Genomic DNA, 26,750 nt, shown 5'->3' on the forward strand with positions numbered 1-26,750 from the left:
TCACATTCCAAGAGAGACAATTGGCTTGGGTAGTGGTTCAGCTTCTCTTGGTCTAATATAGTAAGACCGTGATGTGGAGTCACACACTCTCTGGGAATTTGATCTATTCCTAGAGAAATTTTCTTGGAGAACTGGCTCATGGTTTAAGCAAACATCCTCCATTTTAAGAACTCTCTTGGAGTCTTGGCTGGAGTAGACAGTTCCAGATCTTGGGAGCAGGGAAGATTTTCCTGGAACCTACTGATGGTAACTGCCACACATCACAACAGTCCCTGCTGGAGGGTGTTGAAAGATGCTACAGTTGCCATGACCTCCATCTCCCTGTATCAAGAATGCAAGAGACCTACCTGGTGGTCCATTGGTTAAGACTCCATGCTTCCACTGCAGGGGACAAAGTTTTGATCCCTGATCAGGGAACTAAGACCCCACATGCCATGCTGCAAGCAATTCATGAGGAAGACAGACTTTTTTTGGGTGGGGGTGGGGAATCAGGCCTGGGACAAATTAAATATGTCTCAATATTTAAATATTTAATGTATATTTTAATTATTTTTATACATATAAAAGCTGTAATAACTGAAGCTAGCAAACTGTTAAAGTAAATGTTTCCCAGATAGCTCAGTTGGTAAAGAATCTGCCTGCAATGCAGGAGACCCTGGCTCAATTCCTGGGTCAAGAAGATCTGCTGGAGAAGGGATAGGATACCCACTCCAGTATTCTTGTCTTCCCTTGTGGCTCAGCTGGTAAAGAATCTGCCTGCATTGTGGGAGACCTGGGTTTGATCCCTGGGTTGGGAAGATCTCATGGAGAAGGGAAAAGCATAACTCCAGTATTCTGGCCTGGAGAATTTCATGGACTGTATAGTCCATGGGGTTGCAAAGAGTCGGACGTGACTGAGTGACTTTCACTATCCTCTTACCTTGACAAATTTATCTTTAAAAGGCAAAATCCTAAATATGGTAAAGCTGTGGTTTTTATAGTTAGATTTAAGTTTTGAAAACTTAGGTATGATACAGCTAGAACCACATGTATAAAAATTAAAGAATAATAAAAATTGCTTACTATTTTTAAATGTTCTTAAGCCACACATGCAATTGTGAACAGCACACTAATTTTCTAGTACTTTTGTAACCATGCATTGAAAGGCAAGAAAATACACACTAGGTAGTGAGCAAGACTTTATTGTTATTTATTTTGAGAGGAAGAATTTGACAAATTTAAAAATGTGTCTTTTTCTTTTACCTAAGCACTTTGCTGCTCAAATCATACCTACATTTCAAAGCACTGTCCACAGACTTTCAGTGCATTTGGATGCCTCTGTCTTTTGTTTTGAGAACACAGGGCAAGAGGAATAGAGAAGCATCTCTCTGGGGCCTGGACAGTGTCTAGTCTCAGAGGAGATATTTAGGGAAACAGGTTATGCTGTCCTGGTGCTGAGCACTAGATCCTGAGTGACAGAGATGCTCATCCTGAGTAAACACATGTGCTTGTTCTTTTCCTTCAGTTTTATTGAGATATAACTGACCAACACCACTGTATAAGTTGAAGAAAGCAGGGAAAACCACTAGGCCATTCAGGTATGACCCAAATCAAATTTCTTACAATTATACAGTGGAAGTGACAAATAGATTCAAGGAATTAGATCTGATAGATTGCATGAAGAACTATGGACGGAGGTTCATAACATCATACAGAAGGTGGTGATCAAAACCATCCCCAAGAAAAAGAAACACAAAAAGGCAAAACAGTTGTCTGAGGAGGCCTTATGCATAGCTGAGAAAAGAAGAGAAATAAAAGGCAAAGGAGAAAAAGATATCCATCTGAATGCAGAGTTCCAAGGAATAGCAAAGAGATAAGAAAGCCTTCCTCAGTGAACAACGCAAAGAAATACAGGAAAACAATAGAATGGGAAAGACTAGAGATCTCTTCAAGAAAATTAGAGATACCAAGAGAACATTTCATGCAAAGATGGGCACAATAAAGGACAGAAATGATATGGACCTCACAGAACCAGAAGATAATAAAAAGAGGTGGCAAGAATACACAGAGGAACTATACAAGTTCCTTAAGATCTCTTCAGATCAGATCAGTCGCTCAGTCGTGTCTGACTCTTTGCGACCCCATGAATCGCAACACACCAGGCCTCCCTGTCCATCACCAACTCCCGGAGTTCACTCAGACTCATGTCCATTGAGCCATCCATCCAGCCATCTCATCCTCTGTCGTCCCCTTCTCCTTCTGCCCCCAATCCCTCCCAGCATCAGGGTCTTTTCCAATGAGTCAACTCTTCGCATGAGGTGGCCAAAGTACTGGAGTTTCAGCCTTAGCATCATTCCTTCCAAAGAAATCCCAGGGCTGCCGGATAACCACGATAGAATGATCATGCACCTAGAACCAGACATCTTGGAGTGTGAAGTCAAGTGGGCTTTAGGAAGCATCACTATGATCAAAGCTAGTGGAGGTGATGGAATTCTACCTGAGCTATCTCAAATCCTAAAAGATGCTGTTAAAGTGTTGCACTCAACATGCCAGCAAATTTGGAAAACTCAGCAGTGGCTACAGGATTGGAAAAGGTCAGTTTTCATGCCAATCTCAAAGAAGGACAATGCCAAAGAATGTTCAAACTACTTCACAATTGCCCTCAGTTCACATGTTAATAAGGTATTGCTCAAAATCCTTCAAGCTAGGCTTCAGCAGTCTGTGAACACAGAACTTCCAGATGTACAAGCTGGATTTAGAAAAGGCAAAGGAACCAGAGATCAAATTACCAAAATCCACTGAATCACAGAAAAAGCAAGAGAACTCTAGCAAAATATCTACTTCTGTTTCATTGACTACACTAAAGCCTTTGTGTGGATCACAGCAAACTGTGGAAGATTCTTATAGAGATGGGAATACCAGACCAACTTACCTGCCTCCTGAGAAACCTGTATGCAGGACAAGAAGCAACAATTAGAACCGGACATGGAACAACGTACTGGTTCCAAATTGGGAAAGGATTATGTGAAGGCTGTATATTGTCACCCTGCTTACTTAACTTACATGCAGAGTACATCATGCAAAATGCCAGGCTGGATGAAGCATAAGCTGAAATCCAGGTTTCCAAGAGAAATATCCATAACCTCAGATAGGCAGATGACACCACCCTTATGGCAGAAAGTAAAGAGGAACTAAAGAGCCTCTTGATGAAAGTGAGAGGAGAGTGAAAAAGCTGGCTTAAAACTCAACAGTGAAAAACTAAGATCATGGCATCTGGTCCCATCACTTCATGGCAAACAGAAGGGGAAACAATGGAAACAATGACAGACTTTGTTTTCTTGGGCTCCAAAATTACTGCAGACGGTGAGAGAGCCATGAAATTAGACACTTGCTCCTTGGAAGAAAAGCTAAGACAAACACAATCAGGCATATTAAAAAGCAGAGACATTACTTTGCTGACAAAGATCCACATAATCAAAGCTATGGTTTTTCGTCTAGTCATGTATGGATGTGAGAGTTGGACCATAAAGAAGGCTGAGTGCTGAAGAATTAATGCTTTTGAATTGTAGTGCTGGAGAAGACTCTTGAGAGTCCCTTGGACTGCAAGGAGACCAAAACAATCAATCCTAAAGGAAGTCGACCTTGAACATTCATTGAAGGACTGATGCCGAAGCTGAAGCTCCAGTACTTTGGCCACCTGATACTTGGCTCCAAAGAGCCAAGTCATTGGAAAAGACCTGATTCTGGAAAAGATTGTAGGCAGGAGGAGAAGGGGACAACAGAGGATGAGATGATTGGATGGCATCACCAACCCAATGGACATGAATTTGTGCAAACTCCAGGAGATAGTAAGGGACTGGGAAGCCTGGTGTGCTGCAGTTTATGGGGTGGCAAGGAGTCGGACACAACTGAGTGACTGAACAAAAACATCAACTACAACTGTTTAAGTTTAAAATGTAGAGCATAATGACTGGACTCCCATATATCATGAAATGATTATCACCAGAAGTGTAGTGAATATCTACCTTTTCATATAGATACAAAATTAAAGAAATAGAAAAATAATGTTTTTTCTTGTGATGAGAACTCTTAGGATTTACTCTCTTAACCATTTTCATATATAACACACAGCCGCGTTACTTATATTTCTCATGCTGTACACTACAGCCCTCGTACTTATTTATCTGATAACTGGAAGTCTATACCTTCTGACCACCTTCATCCAATTTTCCCTTCCTCTACCACCTGCCTCTGGTAACCACAAATCTGATCTCTTCGTGAGTTTGTTTGGTTTTTAAAATAAATACATGTGTCTGTGATATGCAGAGTTCTCTAAAGCACAGGCAGGGGCTCATCTTGCCTGTGTCTAAGGACAGTACTGAATAGACCAAGCCAACATCGTCTCCCTTTATAGCTATGGTATTATACACAAAATACATATATTATTGTACTAAATGGTTATGTACATTAGTTAAAGTTATAAAACTTTTGCAACAGAATCATTATGACATATACAATGGAATGAGGTATGTGCTTTATTTGTGTTCAGGAGAACAAAAAAAATGATGGCCAGTCTGTATCCATATCTGAGAAATACTGAATTGACGTTAAGTCAATTTCTTCACAGCAGGACTTCTCAGAGCCTTGAATATACTAATATGAATTGTGACTGTCAAAGAGGGAGATAGAGCATGCAGTATTTTTAAAAATTATTTGAGAACCAAAACGTTTTTCATGAATTAACATCTCACACATTTTTCAGAGATTTTGAACTACCGTGGCTGTCTTCAGTAGGAAAGAGTGGAAACAAAAAGGCAGCGCAGCAGTGGGAGAATCCACTGACTCCCAAGGTGACAGAGAAAACCCGCGTCATCACCATGGCTCCATTCTGCAGACGACGGCAGTCTTGAGTAGTAAGCAACTGGAATTTAGTGGCTTGGCCACAGCGCTTACAAAGTACAAGGTCCAAGTTCAATCCCAAGCATTCTGGAATGTGTCTTTATGGTAAGTATCTAATGCCAGGGAAAGCTTTATTCCAGCAGTGAGTGGACTACCCAGTGATCTCTGCCCTCCACTTTCCTGGATCCCATCCATGTGCTGGACTCCAGGTAAGCTGACTCCACAGAGCCCTCCTCACCTGCATGGGCCCTTGTAAGTTCTCCCCATTCTGATCCTCTGAGCCTGGCTGCCCAATGCTACTAGTGGAATGAACTGAACCAGACTGCCACTTCCTCAAGGTAAGGACTCTGGGTTATTCACATTATTTGAGTCCACAAAGTATGACCAAATAAAAATTTGTGGATGACAGTTGACGCTAGAGATGATCTGTGATGTAATACCCACCAAATAACCCTCAAGGACCCAGAAGGATACCAATCCTTTTGATCCTTTTGATCAAGGATACCAATCCATCATGTGCTCTTTTGCATGAGATAATGTGATTCAAAAGCTGGACATGACTTATTGCCTAAACCACCACCACCACCATTATATGTACAGTTCAGTTGTACAGTTCAGTTCAGTTCAGTCACTCAGTTGTGTCCAACTCTTTGCGAGCCCATGAACTGCAGCACACCAGGCCTCCCAGTCCATCACCGACTTCCACAGTTTACCCAAACTCATGTCCATTGAGTTGGTGGTGCCATCTAACCATCTCATCCTCTGTCGTCCCCTTCTCTTCCTGCCTTCAATCTTTCCCAGCGTTGGGGCCTTTTCAAACGAGTCAGCTCTTCACATCAGGTGTGTACAGTGATTCACAAATGGTAAGACATCAAACAATAATTATTATTAATATAGTTGCCATTGTCCTGATCAGTGATTGGTCCATTTCTAATGACCTACAGTAACTGAGCCAGACCTAGCACTTTGCCGAAGTCCAGGCATCTTTATGTGGCACATTGGAGGTGGTTCTTGAAGTAGTGGAGAGCTAGCTTGAACTGGATCTTATCATTGGTGTTGGCCCGGTATATGCGGTAGGTCTTCTCCAGGGCTGCCAGCTCTGGGTCCTCCACTGGAGAATGCGGCTGGTGACCTATAATCACATCTGAGCAGGACCCCACGAGCAGACTCCCAAGCCCATCAATAAAGAACTCTGCCAAGAGAGGGGAAGCATGAGAAGGAAATGTGACCTTCAAGCCACAGACCCAGGGCCCTATTGCAGCTCCAGAAGGAGAGTCAGGGGACACAGTTTACACCCTTGGGGTGGTTCCACCCATGTGGAGCCATCTGCCCAGACTAATGAGTTGGAAGGACAGACAGTGATATGGATAGAAAGATTAGCTTCCAACTGGACGGAGCTGTGGACTCCAGGACTGAGGGCAGTTTAAGCCAGGAAGTTCACCAGCTGCAGTTACAGAGGAAAGGAAGTCTGGAAATGCAGTGCAGCAGGAGGTAGGGGCCAGAGCTGTAGGGAGAGGAAGGGGAAGGGTATCTCAGAGAGGTAGGAACAGCCTGTGGGAGGCAAGAAGGCAGAGAGAGTGGAGGGAGGCAGGGGAAACTGTGGGCTCCCCAATTTGGGGAGAACGGGTAAGCTGCCTGATCTGTGGCACACGGCCCGCCCTCCCTCCCTCCCCGGGGGAGAGCAGACTTCTGAGGTCAGTCCACAGCCCAGCTCCCTCTTCACTCTCCCAGCCTCCCCACCTGAGTGAGCCACTCGCTGCAGGCGGGGGTCAAAGCCAACTCTTTGGAGCCGCTCTGTGTGGGCCAGGAAGAAGTTAACAACGCCGCTGGTCACCACGCAGTTGGGGAAGCCGTCCAGGGGCCCGAAAGATCCTGTCCGCCGATGGAGACAGTCCCCGTTCTTACTGTGCTCCAGGAACAGCTTAAACTGGAACATATTTCCAAGCACACTGCCACCTACCTAGCCAGTGGGCAGAGAAATCTGCATTAGAGAACAGACGATATCCATGTAGCCCCTGCCAGGAAGCCTTACTGGATTGAACCTGTTATGACAAGAATTACACCCTTTATCTACCCTTCAGACTAGGCCTACACCAAGTCCAAAGGGCAGACACCTCTGCTGTGCTTACCCTCCTGCAAGCTCACTCTTTCCACGTGGCTCAGTCCCTTCTGGTACCAGAAGCAGTGTTTGGGTGCAGGTGAGAGGCAGCCTGCATATGCAGGGGTCCCTATATGGACTTCCTGCAGCCAGCCGTATGTCTCAAGCTCCTTCCTCCCATTCTCTGTTCTTGGCTCACCTCTCTGCGCTGCCTGTCCCTGCACTCATGGGAGATGAGTGCATCTCTATGTTGGAGCCTAAGCAAAACAGGACAAGCAAGTGTATCTGTTCCTGAACCATCATAATCACCCAGAGGGACACAGCGGTCTACTGTCCCCTGTTCTTTCTCTCCTCCTCTTAGTAAATGGACTGAGCGTTGATGGACTAAATTAAGATCTAGCTACTATCCCACTAAAGCTGAAAATTTCCCACTTCCCTTGCAAGTTTTGACCATGTGTCTAAGTCCTGGCTGAAAGGATGTGATTTAGAACAGATGCTTGCTACTTTTATAAATATCACACTCTTAAAAGAAAACTGCTTGTCTTTCAATTCCCCTCTTTCCCCATTTCTTCTGACCATACAGCCAAGGACAACAAAAATGGACGAACAATGGGGAATGGAGCTGGTCCAGGATGCCTCTGGAAGGAGAGTCCAGCACCAGCTCTCATTACAGGGGCAGGAACTGCACCTTCTATGTCATTTACGCTACTGTGATTGGGTCTCTAGAGACATGGTAGTCAAGCCAGACGCTCTGGGGACTGTCCCCTTGGAGTAAGGGATAACCATGGTCACTGTGCTACTTCTTATCCATTTTCTTTCTTTTTAACAGCTTTTTCTTTGACATATTAAAATTGTATATTTTGAGGTTATACATCTTCATTTTCTTTCTTTTTAACAGCTTTTTCTTTGACATATTAAAATTGTATATTTTGAGGTTATACATCTTGATGTTTTGATAGATGTATACATTGCGAAAAGATCACCACACTCAAGCTAATTAACAGATCCATCATCTCTACACAGTACAGTTATCTCTGCAAATTTCAAGATACAATGCAGTATTATTACATTTTTCTTCTCTTTCCTGTATGTGAATGGATTTTTGATGTTTTTGTTATTTTTTTTTTACTCTCATTAAGGCTCCACGTGCTTTCACAGCTTTGTGCCATTTCCATGTTTGTAAGGGTGTGTGACAGAACCAGAGCCCTGCTTGCCTTCTCCCACCACGGCAGGGAGGAAGTTAGAAGTGATGCATAAACATGACATTTCAAAGACGGAACAATGGTGCGTTTGGGGATGGGGGTTGGTGTAATTTGCTCAAAGAAAAGTAAGAATGGAGGCAGAAGCAGAACTCACACATCTGACTCCCATGTGAAGGTCTCAGCCCCAGCGGCCCCTCATCTCCTCCTGCACTGGCCCCTCCCCTCCTCTTCCCCACCCACCTCCTCCCCTGAACACTTCCCTCTCTGCCCTTCTCCTTCCCTTCCCCTCTGGCTTGTCATACAGAGGAGATAGAACCAGCAGCTCTCCCTTACCACATCCAGTTCGGTCTTCTCTAGGACATCCACCAGCACCTCAATCTTGGTCTTGTCATTGAAGAGAAAGTCATCGTCCACCCAGAGAACGTATTTGGTGGTGACCTGAGATATGGCCAGGTTCCTACCAGCAAACCAACCCTGTGAGTAGAGTGAGGTTAGATGGTGGTGGCCTGCCCTGCTACCTATCAGCGTCACCTGGCAGCTTTCTTAGTTCCCAAGAGCCACACTGCACTGTACCCCGAACAGTGATCGGGAACCTCTAGGTTAAAGGGAGTCCATGCCTCAGAGACACTGGGAAAAGGACAGGGGCTCTCTGGGTCAAAGACTGAGGCCAAGAAAGGTGAGAGAGTCCTTCCTTGGCCCTGTGGCCCATATGGACTGACGGAAGTCTCTTTTCACCTGACAGAGGCTCTGGGGCTCTCAAGCCCTTTCCCCTCATGGAGCCTGGAAGCTGTTGCGGGGGAAGGGGCACTCTGGTGTGTATCATGTCCACCTCCTCCTTTCTTTGAAGGAAGGTGAGTGGAGGAGATGCATCAGAGAGGGTGAAATGATAGGGATGAGCGGTTTCTCTGCTCTTGGACCTGCAAGCCAGGAAACTAGACTGTCAGACACTGCAAGTCACTCAGAAGGATCGCAATCAATTTCTAAACCACACGTGAGAAAAGGTGGATTAACCACCCTGTTAATGCAGAAAAGGGAAAGTGACCTGATTTCTCTGTGAATTTGAAGTCAGCAAAAGGACTCAGAGGAGAATTCCACACCCTCCCATGCCAGGATCTTGCTGCCTAGCAAAGTCTACTGAAGCTGGCCCCTCCGGGGTAAGGACCTGACTCTGACTGAGGCCCTCTTGTCCCAGGATTCAAGTGTCTCCCCACCCGGGAGGGACATACCTTGCCATAGGGCATGGTGTAATACTCCACATGGCTGTCATTAATTTTCAGGGGCTCCTTGCTGTCATCAGCCACGATCACGGTCAAGTCTGGATAATACTCACGAATGCTCTGGAGCATGGTCATGAGCTTGTGGGGACGGAGGAAAGTTTTGGTGGCAATGGACACCAGGTTTCTGAGCTTCCTCTCTGAGCAAGAAAGGGTAGACATCAGAGTTCTGTCTTTGGGAAGCCTCACTGTCTTGACTTGTGTCGTTCTGAGGGTTTCTCTATATCATGACCTCTCAAGTGTTTGTGGACCTCAGGCCTCTTGTATATAGTCAGTGCTTAATAAGAGTTCATTATAGTTGGATTAGAAGAATATATTTAAACATACCCTATTTGTTTTTCATGGCATCTGGTTCCATCGCTTCAAATAGATGGGGGCAAATAGATGGGGGAAAAGTGCAAACAGTCTTGGGCTCCAAAATCACTGCAGACAGTGACTGCATGAAATTAAAAGACACTTGCTCCTTGGAAGAAAAGCTATGACAAACCTAGACAGTGTATTAAAAAGCAGAGACTTCACTTTGCCAACAAAGATCTGTATAGTCACAGCTGTGGTTTTTCCAGTAGTCATGTACAGATGTGAGAGCTGGACCATAAAGAAGGTTGAGCACCAAAGAATTGATGCTTTCAAATTGTGGTGTTGGAGAAGACTCTTGAGAGTCCTCCTTGGACTGTAAGGACATCAAACCAGTCAATCCTAAAAGAAATCAACCCTGAATATTCATTGGAAGGACTGATGCTGAAGCTCCAATACTTTGGCAACATGATGCTAAGAGCCAAGTCACTGGAAAAGACCCTGATGCTGGGAAAGATTGAGGGCAGGAGGAGAAGAGGGCAACAGAGGACGAGATGGTTGGATGGCATCACCGACTCGATGGACGTGAGTTTGAGCAAATTCCAGGAGATGGTAAAGGACAGGAAAGCCTGGCGTGTTGCAGTTCATGGGGTTGCAAAGTGTCAAACATAACTTAGCGACTGAAAAACAACGATAATGATTTGTTTAAATTTTGTCTGTGTTCTATTCTAAAGTCTCTTTCCTGGTTCGGTTGGTTCCATTCTGCTGTTTCCTACTATCTACCTGGACGTTTCATTTTATGCTTGTCTGTCTGTACTGGGCTTGCATCCTGCTTTCATGCTAGGAGTTGAGATGCATAGACCCTTGCCCATCAGGGGATTCGCTATGTAGAGTCACAGGTCCCAGGAAGAGGAGGAAAGCTCTAAAGGACTTGGACCTGCCCTGTTATCAGCTGCAGTCCTACGGAGAAACTTGCCTGATCTTTATCCTCTGGAAGATGTAAGTGGAAACAGGTCCACTTGGAGATCGGAAGCGGGTAGACCAGGTTGTGTGATTTATAGAAACAGTTAGAGAAAGGACAGCCTTTCTGTGGAAATGACCCTTGGGTCAAACAACCGTAGCTGCTGGTGTGTTTAGAAGATCTAGCCACAGAATGGAGCCATGCCAGCTGATAGACAGCTGGGTCGTCTTGGGGGGTGGGATCAGCTGGAGTTAACACATGCTCAAAGTCACACCCCACCAGCTGTTTGTGCGTGAGTGCAACAGAACCCCACTGCAGAGCCACTTTCTCAGAATGACAGAAGTCAGAGGTCATTCTATTGCACCATTACCCAGCTCCTCCTGAGTCTTTGGGAGTGAGTGGAAGTAAGACAGGAAGACAATAGTACAGTCACTTCAGAAAAAGACTGGCCTTGGGCAGAACAAGCCTTGCAAACTAAAGAACAAAGGCCCTTGGGGTCCAAGTCCTGGGGGGAGAAACCAAGATCACAGAAATAAAAGATTAACGTTACTTCTGGTCCACTTCTGAGTATAGTATAGTATAGTTGCCACAAGACAGGAAGCTCAACTGTAAATTTTAACCACATCTGTTCTTGGGCTTCCTTACAGAAAATTCTCATGCATTTCTTCCCCTGCACAGAAACACTCTCTATTCCTGACAGCCATCATGCAGCCACCTGCTGCTGATCTGAGGAATTTGATGATTTCTGGAAATTATCAGTGATCATGAGACAAACCATCCCTTTTGCTATAAAAGCAATTCACCCATTTTACCCGAGAAGCTGGCATTTTCCCTGCCTTCTCTCTCATGTACAAACTATCTCTGTGAATAAAAGGCTTTGCATGCTGAAGAGTCTTGTGGAAGTGATATTCATTTCTATGGTATGGTATGGTATGGTCCGAGAATGTGGAAAGGGCTCAGTAACAGAAAGAGGCATGTAAATCATGTTCAAGAGCGTGTTGAATGAAAGCCCTACCTTTTCTCTTCTCAGGCCACGTGACAAGTTTGGTTCTTTCATTACAGTAAAGAGAGAATCAGGAGCCTGAGTTACCACAGGAGGCAGTCCAGGTGGGAGACTCCTGGCCAGGTGGGTGGTATAGCATTCTGCTTTGAGATTCTTTATTGTTCCAAACACAGAGCAATGATAAAGAAATATGCAAAGACAGAGCCATGTTCAAAAACAGATGACATTTCTTCCAAGGAACAGGAATCAAACGCAGTGAGCAGAGCTGGAGCTGAGTCTGCTGCAATCTGGGGTCAGAACAGCAGAGTCTGGGAGGCAGAGTTTGAGTGTTAATGGAATAAAAGTGTCTCATGAAGTATGTGGGTCCACAACCAGGGTTTTTGCTAGAAACCATGGACTGGAACCAGGCTGCACTCCCTCCAGCTCTCACGACATACTACCCGCTGGGCAAGGAACCTCAGAGAGCCATCATCCCCAAACACACCTCTGGGTTCAGAGATGACACCACCTCACACAGCCATGTCCTGTGCCAAGCCACCCTCAGGCCCAGCAACTGGCTCTTCGGTGATGCTCATATCACTAGGGGACAGGGACCCCAAGATTGTAGTATATAATGATAGACTGAGAATCTGGGGCAACTGTAAAGCTGTGAGATGGGAAGGAATCAGGAGAGAGAAAGAGGGAGAGAGGAGAAAACAAAACAAGCTTGTAAAGACTTGTATTCAAGATGAGCCACCAGCAAAAATCCCAAGACATTCAAAGAAAACTAGTTGGAAAGAACAACAGCCGGCAAATCCACCCTGTGCTAGAAGAATCCACTCTAGATAGACAAACAATAGACGAATCTGAAAGGGACTTAAAGTGAGAATGTTTAAAATCTTCAAAGTGATAAACCACAGAATCACATAAATGAAAAAGAAAATATGAAACAAAACAGGCATAAAAATGAGAATATTTAGATATGAAACCAACTTAAAATTATTTAAGATATATACAAAGAATCAGAAGGGAGACATGACTTAAGATACTAAAAAAAATTTTTAACAAGCGTAAGAGAATTCTATGAACAACTCAAAATATACAATTTACGTATATACAAATATACAATAACTTTAAGACAACTTTATAGAAACATTTTAAAAATTGACTCAATGTACATACAGATCAATAACCATTGAAGCAGTAGAGCTGTTAGTTTTAAATTTCTTCCCTTTCTCTCACTCTTTCCCATTCACATTCCCACTGCAACCAAAACTTGGACCAAAAAAAAAAAAAAAAAAAAAGGACAGACAAGTTTTAATAAAACCCCAAGAGACATTCCTATTTTATTATAATTCAATTAATTTCAGCAAACAGTGAAAAAAGGAAAGGCATCTAACTTGTCTTATGAGACTTGTATAATATCGATAACAAAACTGAGCAAGGACATTATAGAAAAAGACAGTCTCAGTTTTGAATACAGATATAAGAATCATCTATAAAAATAGCAACAAATTTAATTCAGCATTTAATCAAATAACACACTGCAATCAAGATGAGTTAATCCCGAAAATGCAAGAACAATTTCAACAGCAGAAAATCAAGGTAAGTCACTTCATGAACCCAGTTAAAGGAGAAAAGTTATTTCACTGGGTGCAGACAATTTATTTGATAAAATTCAATACTTATTCATATAAATATGAAAACTCTCAGCAAGGAAATACAAAGCAGAAATAGAAAAATTCTTAGAAACAGAAGGAAAGAAGGAAACTTTCTTACCCTGACACATCTACCACACTCCTGCCCAGCAAACGAGAATAGTGGCGTAACACTAGAATGTTCTTAAAGTCAGGAACAAGTGAAAGTGTGTGCTACCACTGCTGTTATTCAACACTGTACTGAAGATTTTACCAAAACGCATTAAGAAAAAGAAACAAATGATAAGAATTGTAAAGGAAGAGATAAAAATCATTTGTTTAACAGACTCTATATGTTTAAAAAAAAGTCACTAATATGTGTGCAAGAAGGATGCCTATTAAGTCCAACATTCAAAAATCACTAATGTCCTATATACTAACATCAGTTAAAATGTAGAACAAAATCCAATTTATAAAAGTAAAATAAAATAAAATATAAACTACCTAAGACCAAATCCAATAAAACGTACAATTCCTTTACAAATAAGACTACACAATAAATTACCGAAGAACCTATGAAGAGACTATGACATGGAGAGTGTCACATGGAGAGATATAGCAGATTCATGGTTGTGAATATTCAACTTCATAAAACTTTCAATTCATCTCTAATTAATCAACAAATTTTAGAAAATTCTAATCAAAATCTCAACGCATTTTGGAGGATCTTGATGAGCTGATGCTAAAACTCTAATGAAAAAGTAAATGACCAAGAAGAGCTAAGAAGATTTCACTAAATGAAGTACAGTCATCCTGCAACACAGAATTTATCTGCACTGGATAGAAAACCTGTTATAAAGCATATGGAAATGTGTAAAATGAGCCCCAGGATACAGATCAATGTGCCCCAACAAAGGCTGGTTCAAACCCCTGCATACAAAAAGCTGTGTGTGTGAGTGGCTGGCTGTTCAAGCGCGACAAGGCGAGACCACTTGGTCCATGGTGGTGGGACAGTAGGCTCTCCATGTGTAAAATATTAGGTCCCTATCACATGCCACGCATAAACACAACTTCTAGTTGGATTAAGTATCTAAATGTGAGAAACAAGCATATGTAACTTTTGAAAAAAAATGCAGGAGCATATGTTTATGGCTTCAATGTAGGGAAGAATTTCTTGAATTAAGGCAAAAAAGCAAAAGCTAGAAAAAAAGAATGAATCAATTTTATTAAAGGATAAAGTTTTATAACACAAAAGACCCCAGAAGCAAAACCAAAAGACAAGCCACGGACTGATGAAAGGCCAGAAACTAGAATTTTATGCTATACAATGTGATAAGTTTTATGAAAAGTTCAAAAATGCAGTATACCATACTGTATGCTCTGTGTGTGCACATGTGTGTAGGAATAGAAATCTACATATTAAACATCTACATATTAAACATGTACAGAAACCAGGAAAAGAAAGACCATGACTGTTGGAAGAAGGGAGGGAAATAGGACTGTGGAGATTTCCATTTTATGGGTAATACTTCACCTTTAAGACAAATCTGAAGCCAAAAAATCTTTTTTGTGAACTTCTTGTGCTGATTTCTTTTATTTTTGAGATAGTTATGATGATGTTAAGCACATACTGTAAATTCCTCTCCGTAGATATTTAATCCTATTGCTTTTAAATAAGTTATATTTTTAATAGAATCTATCTGAATATGTTATATTTTGAATATATAGGAAATATTGTCAAAAATGCCAACTAGCTCAAAATTCCAAATATACTGAAAGTTATACCATGAAAATACTTCTTCCCATCTCTGTCCCCAACATTTTGGTTCCTCCCCAGGAGTTTACCAGGTATTACTAACTTCTTGTTTATTTTTCTGTAATCAAGCAGTTACGTCATCTTTTTTACCCGTTTCTTTTTACAGAAATAGTAGCTTACTTTTCACTCTTTTGTACCTTGCTTACATCTTGGAAAGCATTTTGTATCAGTATAAAAAACACTTCCGGCTCATGTTTTCCTCCTCTGTCTTTCTGAATGTCATTGCATGGCATTTCATTATACCCATGGACCACACTTGATTTAACCCCTGGTGACTCAGATGGTAAAGAATCTGCTTGCAATAAGGGAGACTCAGGTTCGATCCCTGGGTCGAGAAGATCCCCTGGAGAAGGGAATGGCAACTCACTCCAGCACTCTTGCCTGGAGAATCCCACAGGGTGGCAAAGGGTCAGACATGTCTGAGCGACTAACACACACAACCATTGTTAAGGTTTTTGTCATTGCAAATAATGCTGCAATAAACACCCTCAAACAAATGTCTTTTCACACAGATGTAAGCATCTAAAGGATAACTCATACAAGTGGAATCGCTGACCCAACGTGCATATACATTTAAAATGTTGACAGACATTGCTAAGTTGCTCCAGAAGGGTTGTGCCAATTTACATTCCTACTGGCAGTTTAAAAGAATGTTTCCTACTCCTCCTCCTGTACTTTTTGATATGGATGTAGTTTTCATTTGCACTTAGTGTGACACTGAACATATATTTTAATGACTGAAAGTATTCTTGAATTTAATTTTTTGTGAACTGGCTTATTCTTCTCTTATTTGCTCTTTTCTTACTGATTCACAACATCACTGACTCAGTGAACATGAGTGAGCAAACTCCGGGAGATAGTGAAGAACAGAAAAGCCTGGCATGCTGCAGTCCATGGGGTCACAAAGAGTCGGACATGACACAGAGATGAAACAACAACAACCTACTTTATAGGACTACAGTGAGAAATTATTTATGTCTTTGGCCACACTGTGCAGCATGTGGGATCTTAGTTCCCTGACCAGGAGTCAAACCAGTACCCCCTGCGCTGGGAGCATGGAGTCTTAACCGCTGGACAACCAGTAAAGTCCTCACAAATGCTCTTAAATAAAATTAGATCTTTGACTTTGTGTTGAAGGTATTTTCCCCCCAGTTTGTCCTTTGACTTTGCATATGGTAGATTTCTGTCCAAAAAAATTATTAAAAATTTGGAATTCCCTGGAAGTCCAGTGGTTAGGACTCCATGCTGTCACTGCCGAGGGACGAGATTTGATCCCTGATCAGAGAACTGAAATCCCGAAAGCCATGTCAGAGGCCATAAAGAAGAAAAACAATTAAAAATTGTTATGTATTTTATGTTTCCAGTCTTTTATGGCCTTTGGGTTTTGTGTCACATTTAGAAAAATCTTATAATCCAAAGTTGTTTTTAAATTCCTTTTTCTTTTTTCTAGTTATTGTTTAGTTGCTAACTCATTGGGACCCCGTGGACTGTAGCCTGCAAGGCTCCTCTGTCCATGGGATTTCCCAGACAAGAATACTGGAGTGGGTTGCCATTTCCTTCTCCAGGGGATCTGCCCAACCCAGAGATCAAACCAGGGTCTCCCACTTGGCAGGTGATTCTGAGCCACCAGGGGAGCTGTATTTTGAATACTTATAAAAAATCAGGATTTTCTCTATTGGGAGTTTATCTTGATGTGAGCTGTGAGATATATTCAACTTGTCATTCTCCATATAGCTACACAGTTATCCCACATGATTTCTTGAATAATCCATCTTTTCCCCTCTTTAATTTGAAAAATTACCTTTATCATATGGTAAAATTTCAACTTGTCTATTTCTAGATTTCTAATTTGATGCTATTGATATATCTATTCCTCATCCAGGACCACTCTGTTTTTATAATTATTCTCCTACTCTGTCTCAGAGAGGATCCCTTCTGAATCTCATCAGTAGTCTATAGGACCCACTATGGAGCCCCAGGAACAAGGGCCTTACCTGGTCCAGGGTCATATAACTTAGGCATAACAGGAAAGCGGATGGTCACTGGAAACTTGGCCACTGAGGAGTTGGACTCCAGACTCACTGGAGGGAGAAATAAGGTCAGAGTTGTGTACTGTGTCTGGGTCACTCCCCATGCTGCCCAGGAAGCCAACGAGATGGGGGAATGAGAGATTGGTGGGAGGAGATTGAGGACAGCGTGGAGTCTACGGCATTTGAGCTCCTGACTTGCTGTGTCCCTGGGGCAACCCACTGAGTGCCTCTGAAACTCACATTTCTTCCCCATGCGGCTCTGTAGGGTGAAGTGGGCTTGGCATCAGAGGGGTGGGTTAAGTTTGACTTTGTTATTTATCATCTGAAATACCTTGGGTAAATCATTCATCTCCTTCACCATCTACAAAACCAGGAAAACTCGACCTGCCTCATTTGACCTCTCAGGGTCATTCTGTGATAAACATTTGAACACCTGAAGGTGGAGGGAACTCTCTTCCTAGTTTGTGTTCATGGGAAATCTGTCCCACAGTTCATTCTGTGTGTGGGTGGGTGTCCTGGGAATGCATCCTGTGGAGCTGCTCAAAATGGGAAAGAGTGCCTTTAATTCATCCAGAAAGAAATTGGGGCTGCCCTTAGTGTCAGCAGACACTAAGGAATTCTGGGGCTGGGATGGGAGGAGAAAGACAAAGCTACTGCCCTCCCAACTGCAGGTTTCCTCACACCCTACTTTCTGGTGAGTGCCCAGGACAAGACACTGGGGCACAGACTGCACCCTCTCTACTGCAGCTGAAATCTTCAGCTCTGCTCGCTGCCGAGAATGAGGAACAGAGCTGGGCACACAGCACGAATGATCTGCCTTCATGGAGAGACGAGCGGCCATTTGCCTGTCCTGTGGGGTCAATGGCAGTGGGGGGATATTACTGAAGACAGTAATTGGAAAGTTCAGTGTTTAGAGTTAGAAATAGGAGCTAGGGAGGCAGGCTTCTGGGAGGAGGAAGACTTCGAGGGCTGGTGGTGTTTTTCTGGGTCCCTAAGCATTTTGTCATCCAAGGAGAGGCTCTCACCCACATCCACCCTGTGGTGCTGGTACTCTGTGCTGGTGTATGTCACGTGCTGGAGGATGAAATTCAAAACCTTCCGGCTACTGGTCAAAACGGTCAGCTGCTTCTGGCCTCGGCCCTGCACCACACTGTCTGGGGTGTCAGCGAGGGTGTTCAGTGTCCCCAGAGAAGCTTTCAGGGTGACCTAGGGTGGATGAGACAGCAAGACTAAGTGCAAAGAACAGCATATACCCAGGATGGCCAGCAGGGGGCAGAGCACATAAGGATGAGAGGATAGATAGTGCCCCTGAAATGTAGAGTAACTCTGCAGGAGTTACTGCCTCAGCTTCAGTAAGGAAGATAGTCCTAAGACCTGGTGTGTTCAAGGGAAATTTCTGAAATATTCTTAACTCTTGCCGTGCAGGATACCATTTTTTTTACTAGTTTATTTTTATTGTAATTATTTTTGCCTGTGCTGGGTCTTTGTTGCCGTGTGTGGGCTTTCTCCAGGTACAGCAAGTGGGGGCTACTCTTCCTTGCCACGGGTGGGCTTCCCACTGCAGCGGCTTCTCTTGTTGTGGAGCACGGGCTCAGGAGTTGTGGTGCACAGGGCTTAGCTGCCCCGAGGCATGTGGGATCTTCCCAGACCAGGGATCAAACACGTGTCCCTTGTATCGCAAGGCAGATTCTTAACCACTGGGCCACCAGGGAAGGCTCAGGATACAATCCTTAAAGACTTCTTCCTACCCCTGCTGGCGGCTCCTTGAATTCCGTTTGCCAATTCCTCCTCATCCATCAGACCTCCAAAGAGAGTTTTTCAGGGCTTGGTTCTGAGTCCTTTTCCCTTCTTAACCTTTCTTATTCCAGTTGAGCTATTTCAAATCCTAAAAGATGATGCTGTGAAAGTGCTGCACTCAGTATGCCAGCAAATTTGGAAAACTCAGCAGTGGCCACAGGACTGGAAAAGTTCAGTTTTCATTCCAATGCCAAAGAAAGGCAATGCCAAGGAATGCTCAAACTACCGCACAATTGCACTCGTCTCACACACTAGTAAAGTAGTGCTTAAAATTCTCCAAGCCAGGCTTCAGCAATACGTGAACCGTGAACTTCCTGATGTTCAAGCTGGTTTTAGAAAAAGCAGAGGAACCAGAGATCAAATTGCCAATATCCGCTGGATCATCAAAAAAGCAAGAGAGCTCCAGAAAAACATCTATTTCTGCTTTATTGACTATGCCAAAGCCTTTGTGTGGATCACAATAAACTGTGGAAAATTCTGAAAGAGATGGGAATACCAGACCACCTGACCTGCCTCTTCAGAAACCTGTATGCAGGTCAGGAAGCAACAGTTAGAACTAGACATGGAACAACAGACTGGTTCCAAACAGGAAAAGGAGTACGTCAAGGCTGTATATTGTCACCCTGCTTATTTAACTTATATGCAGAGTACATCAATGAGAAAAGCTGGGGTGGAGGAAGCATAAGCTGGAATCAAGATTGCTGGGAAAGGGGAATACATGTACACCCGTGGCGGATTCATGTTGTTGTATGGCAAAACCAATACAATATTGTAAAGTAATTAGCCTCCAATTAAAATAAATAAATTTATATTAAATCTAAAAAAAAAGATTGCTGGGAGAAATATCAATAACCTCAGATATGCAGATGACACCACCCTTATTGCAGAAAGTGAAGAGGAACTAAAAAGCCTCTTGATGAAAGTGAAAGAGGAGAGTGAAAAGGTTGGCTTAAGGCTCAACATTCAGAAAACTAAGATCATGGCATCTGGTTCCATCACTTCATGGGAAATAGATGGGGAAACAGTGGAAACAGTGGCTGACTTTTTTTTGTGTGTGGGGGGGGCTCCAACATCACTGCAGATGGTGATTGCAGCCACGAAATTAAAAGACGCTTACTCCTTGGAAGAAAAGTTATGATCAACCTAGATAGCATATTAAAAAGCAGAGGCATTACTTTGTCAACAAAGGTCCACCTAGTCAAGGCTATGGTTTTTCCAGTAGTCATGTATGGATGTGAGAGGTGGGCTATAAAGAAAGTTGAGTGCCAAAGAATTGATGTTTTTGAACTGTGGTGTTGGAGAAGACTCTTGAGAGTCCCTTGGACTGCAAGGAGATCCAACCAGTCCATCCTAAAGGAGATCAGTCCTGGGTGTTCATTGGAAGGACTAATGTTGAAACTGATACTCCAATACTTTGGCCACCTGATGCAAAGAACTGACATTTGAAAAGACCCTGATACTGGAAAAGATTGAGGGCAGGAGGAAAAGGGGACAACAGAGGATGAGATGCTTGGATGGCATCACTGACTCAATGGAGATGAGTTTGAGTAAACTCTGGGAGTTGGTGATGGACAGGGAGGCCTGGCGTGCTGCAGTCCATGGGGTCGCAGAGAGTTGGACACGACTGAGCGACTGAACAAAACTGAACTGAACCTTTCTCACTAGAGGCGTTGGCTTTAATACCATTCATATGCTGATGCTTTGAAGATGCACATCTTTAGCTCCTATCTCTCTGAGATCCAGCTGCCTGGCTGATTGCTCTGCTAGGAAGTTTCAAGATCTTCAAAACTTGATCTATTGATTGTTTTCGATAAACCTGTTTTCCACCCCATCCATGGTTTTCCCTGCCTTGTGAATAGAACCTTTACCCACTCAGCTGTTCAAGTCCCCAACAGAAGTCACTCCTGTCCTGCTGTTTCCCCGACACCTGCAGTCAATCAATGAGTGAGTCCTTTTGGGTCCACCTTCAACATGTAGATAAAATCCATTTACTTCCCTTCATCCCCACTGCTATTCTCTTCCCTTGCCTTTTTGTCTTCTGCAACAGCCAGTTATCTTTAGGAAAAGTAACTTGGATAACTTATATGCAGAGTACATTATGTGAAATGCCAGGCTGAATGAAGCTCAAGCTGGTATCAAGATTGCCAGGAGAAATATCAACAGCCTCTGATATGCAGATGACACCACCCTAATGGCAGAAAGTGAAGAGGAATTAAAGAGCTTCTTGAAAGTGAAAGAGGAGAGTGAAAAAGCTGGATTAAAACTCAACATTCAAAAAATGAAGATCATGGGATCCGATCCCATCCCTTCATGGCAAATAGAGGGGGAAATAATGGAAACAGTGACAGATTTTATTCTCTTGTGCTCCAAAATCAGTGCAGATGGTGACTGCAGCCATTAAATTAAAAGACGCTTGCTCCTTGGAAGAAAAGCTATGACAGATCTAGACAGCATATGAAAAGGCAGAGACACCACTTTGCCTACAAAGGTCTGTATTTTCAAAGCTATGGTTTTTCCATAGTCATGTATGGATATGAGAGTTGGACTGTAAAGAATGATGAATGCTGAAGAATTGATGCTTTTGAACTGTGGTGTTGGAGAAGACTCTTGAGAGTCCCTTGGACTGCAAGGAGATAAAACCAGTCAATCCTAAAGGAAATCAGTCCTGAATATTCATTGGAAGGACTGATGCTGAAGATGACACTCCAATACTTTAGCCACCTGATGCCAAGAGCCAAGTCATTGGAAAAGAGCCTGATGCTGGGAAAGATTGAAGGCAGGAGGAGGAGGGGACGACAGAGGAAGAGATGGTTGGATTGCACCATCGACTCAATAGACATGAGTTCGTGCAAACTCTGGGAGATAGTGAAGAACAGGGAAGCCTGGTGTGCTGTGGTCCACGGGGTCACAAAGAGTTGGACATGATTGAGCCACTGATCAACAACAACCTGGATAATGTCATTCCTGCTAAAAATGCTTTAGTCAATCAACAGATACTCTGAGATCCAAACTACAGGTCCCGGGAAAAGAGCAGACTGACTTCCTGCCTTCAAAAAGCTTGCGTTCTAGTGGGGACGAGTGGCAATAAGCATATCATGACACATATAAAGTACTTCGGGGATGATAAGAGCCATGAAGAAAGTAACAGTAGAAAGTGACAAAGGTGGGGGAGGGAGGAGGGGGGTGAGGGTACTTGGGAGCGAGGTGGGCAGAGGTGTCCTCTGGAGAACAGAGCAGCTCCCTCACCGCCCATTCCAGCCTCTGCTTGGGACAACTAAAACTACACTTCCCAGACTCCTTTTCAGTTAGGGTTCTGAATGCAATTTGCATCCCACCCCTCAGACATACTTGCAGAGACCTTAATTTGGAGCTGTGTTAAGTAGCGAAAGAAGGACAGGCCCAGAGCATCCACCTTGCTGGTGCTGATCCAAACAGAGGCAACACAGCCCAGCTGTGGCAGCAGCTTCCCTTGAGCTGAAACCAGCAGGAGCCTTGGTGGTCACTTCTTTGGAAGTCCTCCCTGGAACTTCAGCCATCCCATGGCTGGAAAATTCATGACTTCTATAGGTACCCTTCCCCCACTCCCCACCATGGACTCATGTCTAATATTTAATCAGGATAGAGGTTCTGTCAAAATCTGAGACCAGCCACCACTGGGGGAAGCAAGCATAGGTAGTGAGCCAAGCACAGAATGCCAAGAGCTAAAGGAAGCTGGGAAGGGGACTCTTACCTTATAGATGGGAGCGTCTGGTCCTTCAAACTGGAGACCTGGAGGATACAAGGAAAAGGACAATCAACACCATTTGAGAGGATGCCCTCACCTTCCTGTCTGACTCCTACATGTCCCTCTGGAGTCATCTCAAGTGTCACCTACCCAGGGTGTTTGCTGGCCACCCCCCCTTCCCAGGGCTCCATCAGATGGTGTCCCATGGTCCTCCTCAAACTCTGGTGGTGCTAAAGCCTCTGCTGCCCACCGTCAGTTTTGGATGGGTGCTGTGAATTAATCCAGTCCCTTCCAGATATCTCTGGTACTGAAGAGAAGAAAGCAATAGATAAATAATGAATCATCCATATATGAGTTCCCCTAAATAGTCAAATTCAGAGAGACAGAAAATAGAATGGTGGTTGCCAGGGGCTGAGGGGCAAAAGGGAGTTAATGTTACATGGATACAGAGTTTCAGTTGGGAGGGTGAAACGTTCTAGAGATGGATGCTGGTTGTAGAACAATGTAAATATACTTAATGCTACAGAACTGGACATTTAAAAATGGGTAAAATCGTAAATTTTATGTTATGTGTATTTATCCACAATGAAAGAAAAAGAGCTATGCGAATTGGCAAATCCTTTTTAAATGACTATTCAAAAACACTAGCAATTTATCCCAAATGTTTTTCACTTTAGCATCTATCTCTGTTCTTATGACTAATTCAAGCTCTAATTCAAACATATCCTCCCTATGCCCTCTTAGATAACTTACTAAACTCATCTGTGAAGTTAGCAAAATAATATTTACCTCACAGAGAAGTGACGCTGAACTAACTAGAAGAGTGTGTAAAAACCAGTCGTGGAAGGGAGTTTTAACTGGCATAGACATCCTTTTCCTATGCACTCCGTGGAGGCGGGCTCATGCTTTGATGCTGGAGGACACCGAGCAGCCCACTACACCCTAAGGTTCCTCAAGGCACCTAGGTTTCTGTCCTCTTCTATGTTATCTCAGATCCCCATGGAGGTCACAGCTACTAAGGGTGATTCCCAGTGATGGAAAGAGTGAGACCAACATTAAATGAAGTCATGTCAAGCTTTGTGCACTGTGCTGGATACACAGCATGAACGACTGTTGCCTTCTGCTCCCACCTTTCGCTTGAGAAGGAATAAGAAGAAAGTTGTTTCAGTCTTCTGAGTGGAGCGGTACCTACCCGGGATGGGAATTGTGTGCAGGGGCATCACCTCCACTCCGTGGACCGGGTACCCAAAGGGGAGGTTGGCCTGAGCCAGCAGGGGTGGTGGGCGAGGCAGCCCTTCTCTGTAGGGAAACAAAACCATTAGCAGCTGCCTTGACACCTGTCCCTGGTTAGTTCTTAAAGTGATATCTGTACCCAGAGCTTTGTGCTGCCAGTGGGGAGGAATCATTCATAGATGGTCCCAATCTGCCCTCCATTCTCTCGCCCCTTTATTCCTGCTCCTCTCGCCAACCTCTAACTCTACAAAGAATTGAAGCAGATTACAACAAAGCACATTCAAAATCAAAACCACAACTAGCAGGACCTTCCTGGGGGTAAAGAATCTGCCTGTCAGTGCAGGGGACTCGCATTTAACACCTGGTCCACGTGCCATAGGGCAACTAAGCCCATGTGCCCCAACTACTGAGTTCACACTCCCTAGAGCCCATGCCACCGCAATAAGAACCCCACGCACCGCATGTAGAGAGTAGCCCCCACTCACCGCAACTAGAGAAAAGCCCATGTAGCAATGAAGAACCAGCACAGCCAAAACAGAACAAAACAAAAAAAGTGAAGGGGAATTCCTTGGTGGTCCACTGGTTAGCGCTCTCAAACTGCCGATGGTCCAGGTTCAACCCCTAGTTGGGGAACTAAAATTCCACATGCCACCAAGAACGGCAGAATAATAATACGACAGCACTCAGCATCTGCGGCTCTTACTGAGGCATCATCACCGATCCAGTGAACACGAACTTGGGCAAACTTCAGGAGATGGTGAGGGACAGGGAGGCCTGGCATGCTGCAGTCCATGGGGTCGCAAAGAGTTGGACACGACTGCGTGGCTGAACAACAAAAATTACTGAGGCAGCAGGCATCCCAGGCAGTAAGAGTGGCACCACCAGGCTCCTTTCCTGGGAACTACACGCAGCATCTCAGCATCAAGCTACTGTAGCTTTGGCATCTGTGCTTTATCTCAATTTATTTTGTGCATTCCATTAGCAAGATGCGTCCAGAGGTAATTGTTTCTTCGCTTTACACCATTTCATTTTATGAAAAATTTCATAGAAACTGTCTACATTCAGATAGTAAGAGAAACTTGTATATGTATAGAAGGATATTGTTGTTGTTTAGCCCCTAAGTCATGTCTGACTCCTTTGTGACTTCATGGACTGTAGCCCACCAGGCTCCTCTCTCCATGGGATTTCCCAAGCAAGAATACTGGAGTGGGCTGCCATTTCCTTCTCCAGGGGATCTTCCCAATCCATGGATAGAACCCGGGTCTCCTGCATTGCATGAGGATTCTTTATCACTGAGCCAGCAGGGAAACCCATCTGTATAGAGGGCTGTGTGTGTGTGTTAGGTCCTCAGTTGTGTCCGACTCTTTGCGACCCCAAGGACTGTAGCCAGCTAGGCTCCACGGTCCATGGCATTCTCCAGGCAAGAATACTGGAATGGTTCCCCATTTCCTTCTCCAGGGGACCTTCCCAACCCAAGGATCAAACCCAGATCTCCTGCATTGCAGGCTGATTCTTTACCATCTGAGCCACCAGGGAAGACTCCTGAGAAACCAAGGCAGCCCATATAGAATGCTACCTTTGGTATAAAAGAAATATTCTCAACCACAAATAGGATTAAGAAAGGAGGAAGTAGTCGTAGAATTAGTAGTAAATAGAAAGAAAACTAAACAAATGAAAGAATGAGACAGTTAATTCCAGGCAAACCGAAGCATTACATACAAAAGGAAATGTAAGAAAGGAAATGTAATATAGTACAACAACCTCCGATAAGCAGATGATACCACTATAAAGGCAGAAAGTGAAGAGAAACTACAGAGTTGATGAAGGTGAAAGATCAGAAGAGTGAAAAAGCTGGCTTAAAGCATAACATTCAATCCCTTGAAGGAGGGCATGGCAACTCACTCCAGTATTCTTGCCTAGAGAATCCCCATGGACAGAGGAGCTGGGTGGGCTACAGTCCATGGGGTCACAAAGAGTCAGACATGACTGAGTGACTAAGCACACGCGTGCGCGCATACACACACACACACACACACACATTTTCCTGTAGTCATGTACAGATGTGAGAGTTCAACCACAAAGAAGGCTGAGAGCTGAAGAATTGATTCTTTCAAACTGTGGTGCTGGAGAAGACTGTTGAGAATCTCTTGGACTGCAAGGATGAAATCAAACCAGTCCATCCTAAAGGAAATCAACCCTGAATATTCATTGGAAGGACTGATGCTGAAGCTCCAATACTTTGGTCATCTGATGTGAGGAGCTGACTCACTGGAAAAGACCTTGATGCTGGGAAAGACTGAAGGCAGGAGGAGAAGGGGATGACAGAGGATGAGGTGGTTAGACAGCATCACCCACTCGACGGACACAAATCTAAGCAAACTCTAGGAGATAGTGAAGGACAGGAGAGCAGTCCACGGGGTCACAAAGAGTCTGACATGACTTATCGACTGAACAACAAACAACAACATATGGCTTAACTGGGAGGCACAGTCATTCAGTCATAAAATGGAAATATTAAATGTTGAATTAACCAAAAATTACACAGAGTGTGAAAGTGTACAAGAGGAGAAATCAAGAACTGAACTATGTTCATCTACTATAACAAGCAAAATGGATAATGTCTAATGTTGAGAAATTTGGAGTTAACAGTATAAGCATTTTACTTAGAAATATGGTGATAATTCCAGAGGAAACAGCTCGAAATGTTAGATGAGGATAGTGGCCTCTGAGGAGTAGGACTGGGAAGTAGGGAGCGGGGTTAGGTCTTTTAGTATCATTTGCCTTGAAACAGTATACACATATTATTTGACTTTTTTTAAATGCT

The 26,750-nt window shown here is 43.7% G+C and overlaps 1 protein-coding gene across 1 annotated transcript in view; it reads right to left on the reverse strand.

Annotated features, from left to right (window-relative positions):
• Window positions 1–5,490: 5,490 nt before the first annotated feature.
• B4GALNT2 (beta-1,4-N-acetyl-galactosaminyltransferase 2 (SID blood group)) overlaps window positions 5,491–26,750 on the reverse strand; it is a 73,612-nt gene continuing 52,352 nt past the window's right edge. The window contains exons 4-11 of the mRNA XM_005890348.3: window positions 23,886–23,992; window positions 22,700–22,737; window positions 18,198–18,378; window positions 17,137–17,223; window positions 9,405–9,592; window positions 8,512–8,652; window positions 6,619–6,838; window positions 5,491–6,070 (exon numbers count right to left, since the gene is read on the reverse strand). Of these exons, the coding sequence (XP_005890410.2) occupies window positions 5,865–6,070; window positions 6,619–6,838; window positions 8,512–8,652; window positions 9,405–9,592; window positions 17,137–17,223; window positions 18,198–18,378; window positions 22,700–22,737; window positions 23,886–23,992 (1,168 nt within the window). The 3' untranslated portion in view covers window positions 5,491–5,864. The remainder of the gene's footprint in view (window positions 6,071–6,618; window positions 6,839–8,511; window positions 8,653–9,404; window positions 9,593–17,136; window positions 17,224–18,197; window positions 18,379–22,699; window positions 22,738–23,885; window positions 23,993–26,750) is intronic.

This window comes from Bos mutus, chromosome 19 (assembly GCF_027580195.1).
Source record: "Bos mutus isolate GX-2022 chromosome 19, NWIPB_WYAK_1.1, whole genome shotgun sequence".
In the NCBI taxonomy this organism is placed as follows: domain Eukaryota; kingdom Metazoa; phylum Chordata; class Mammalia; order Artiodactyla; family Bovidae; genus Bos; species Bos mutus.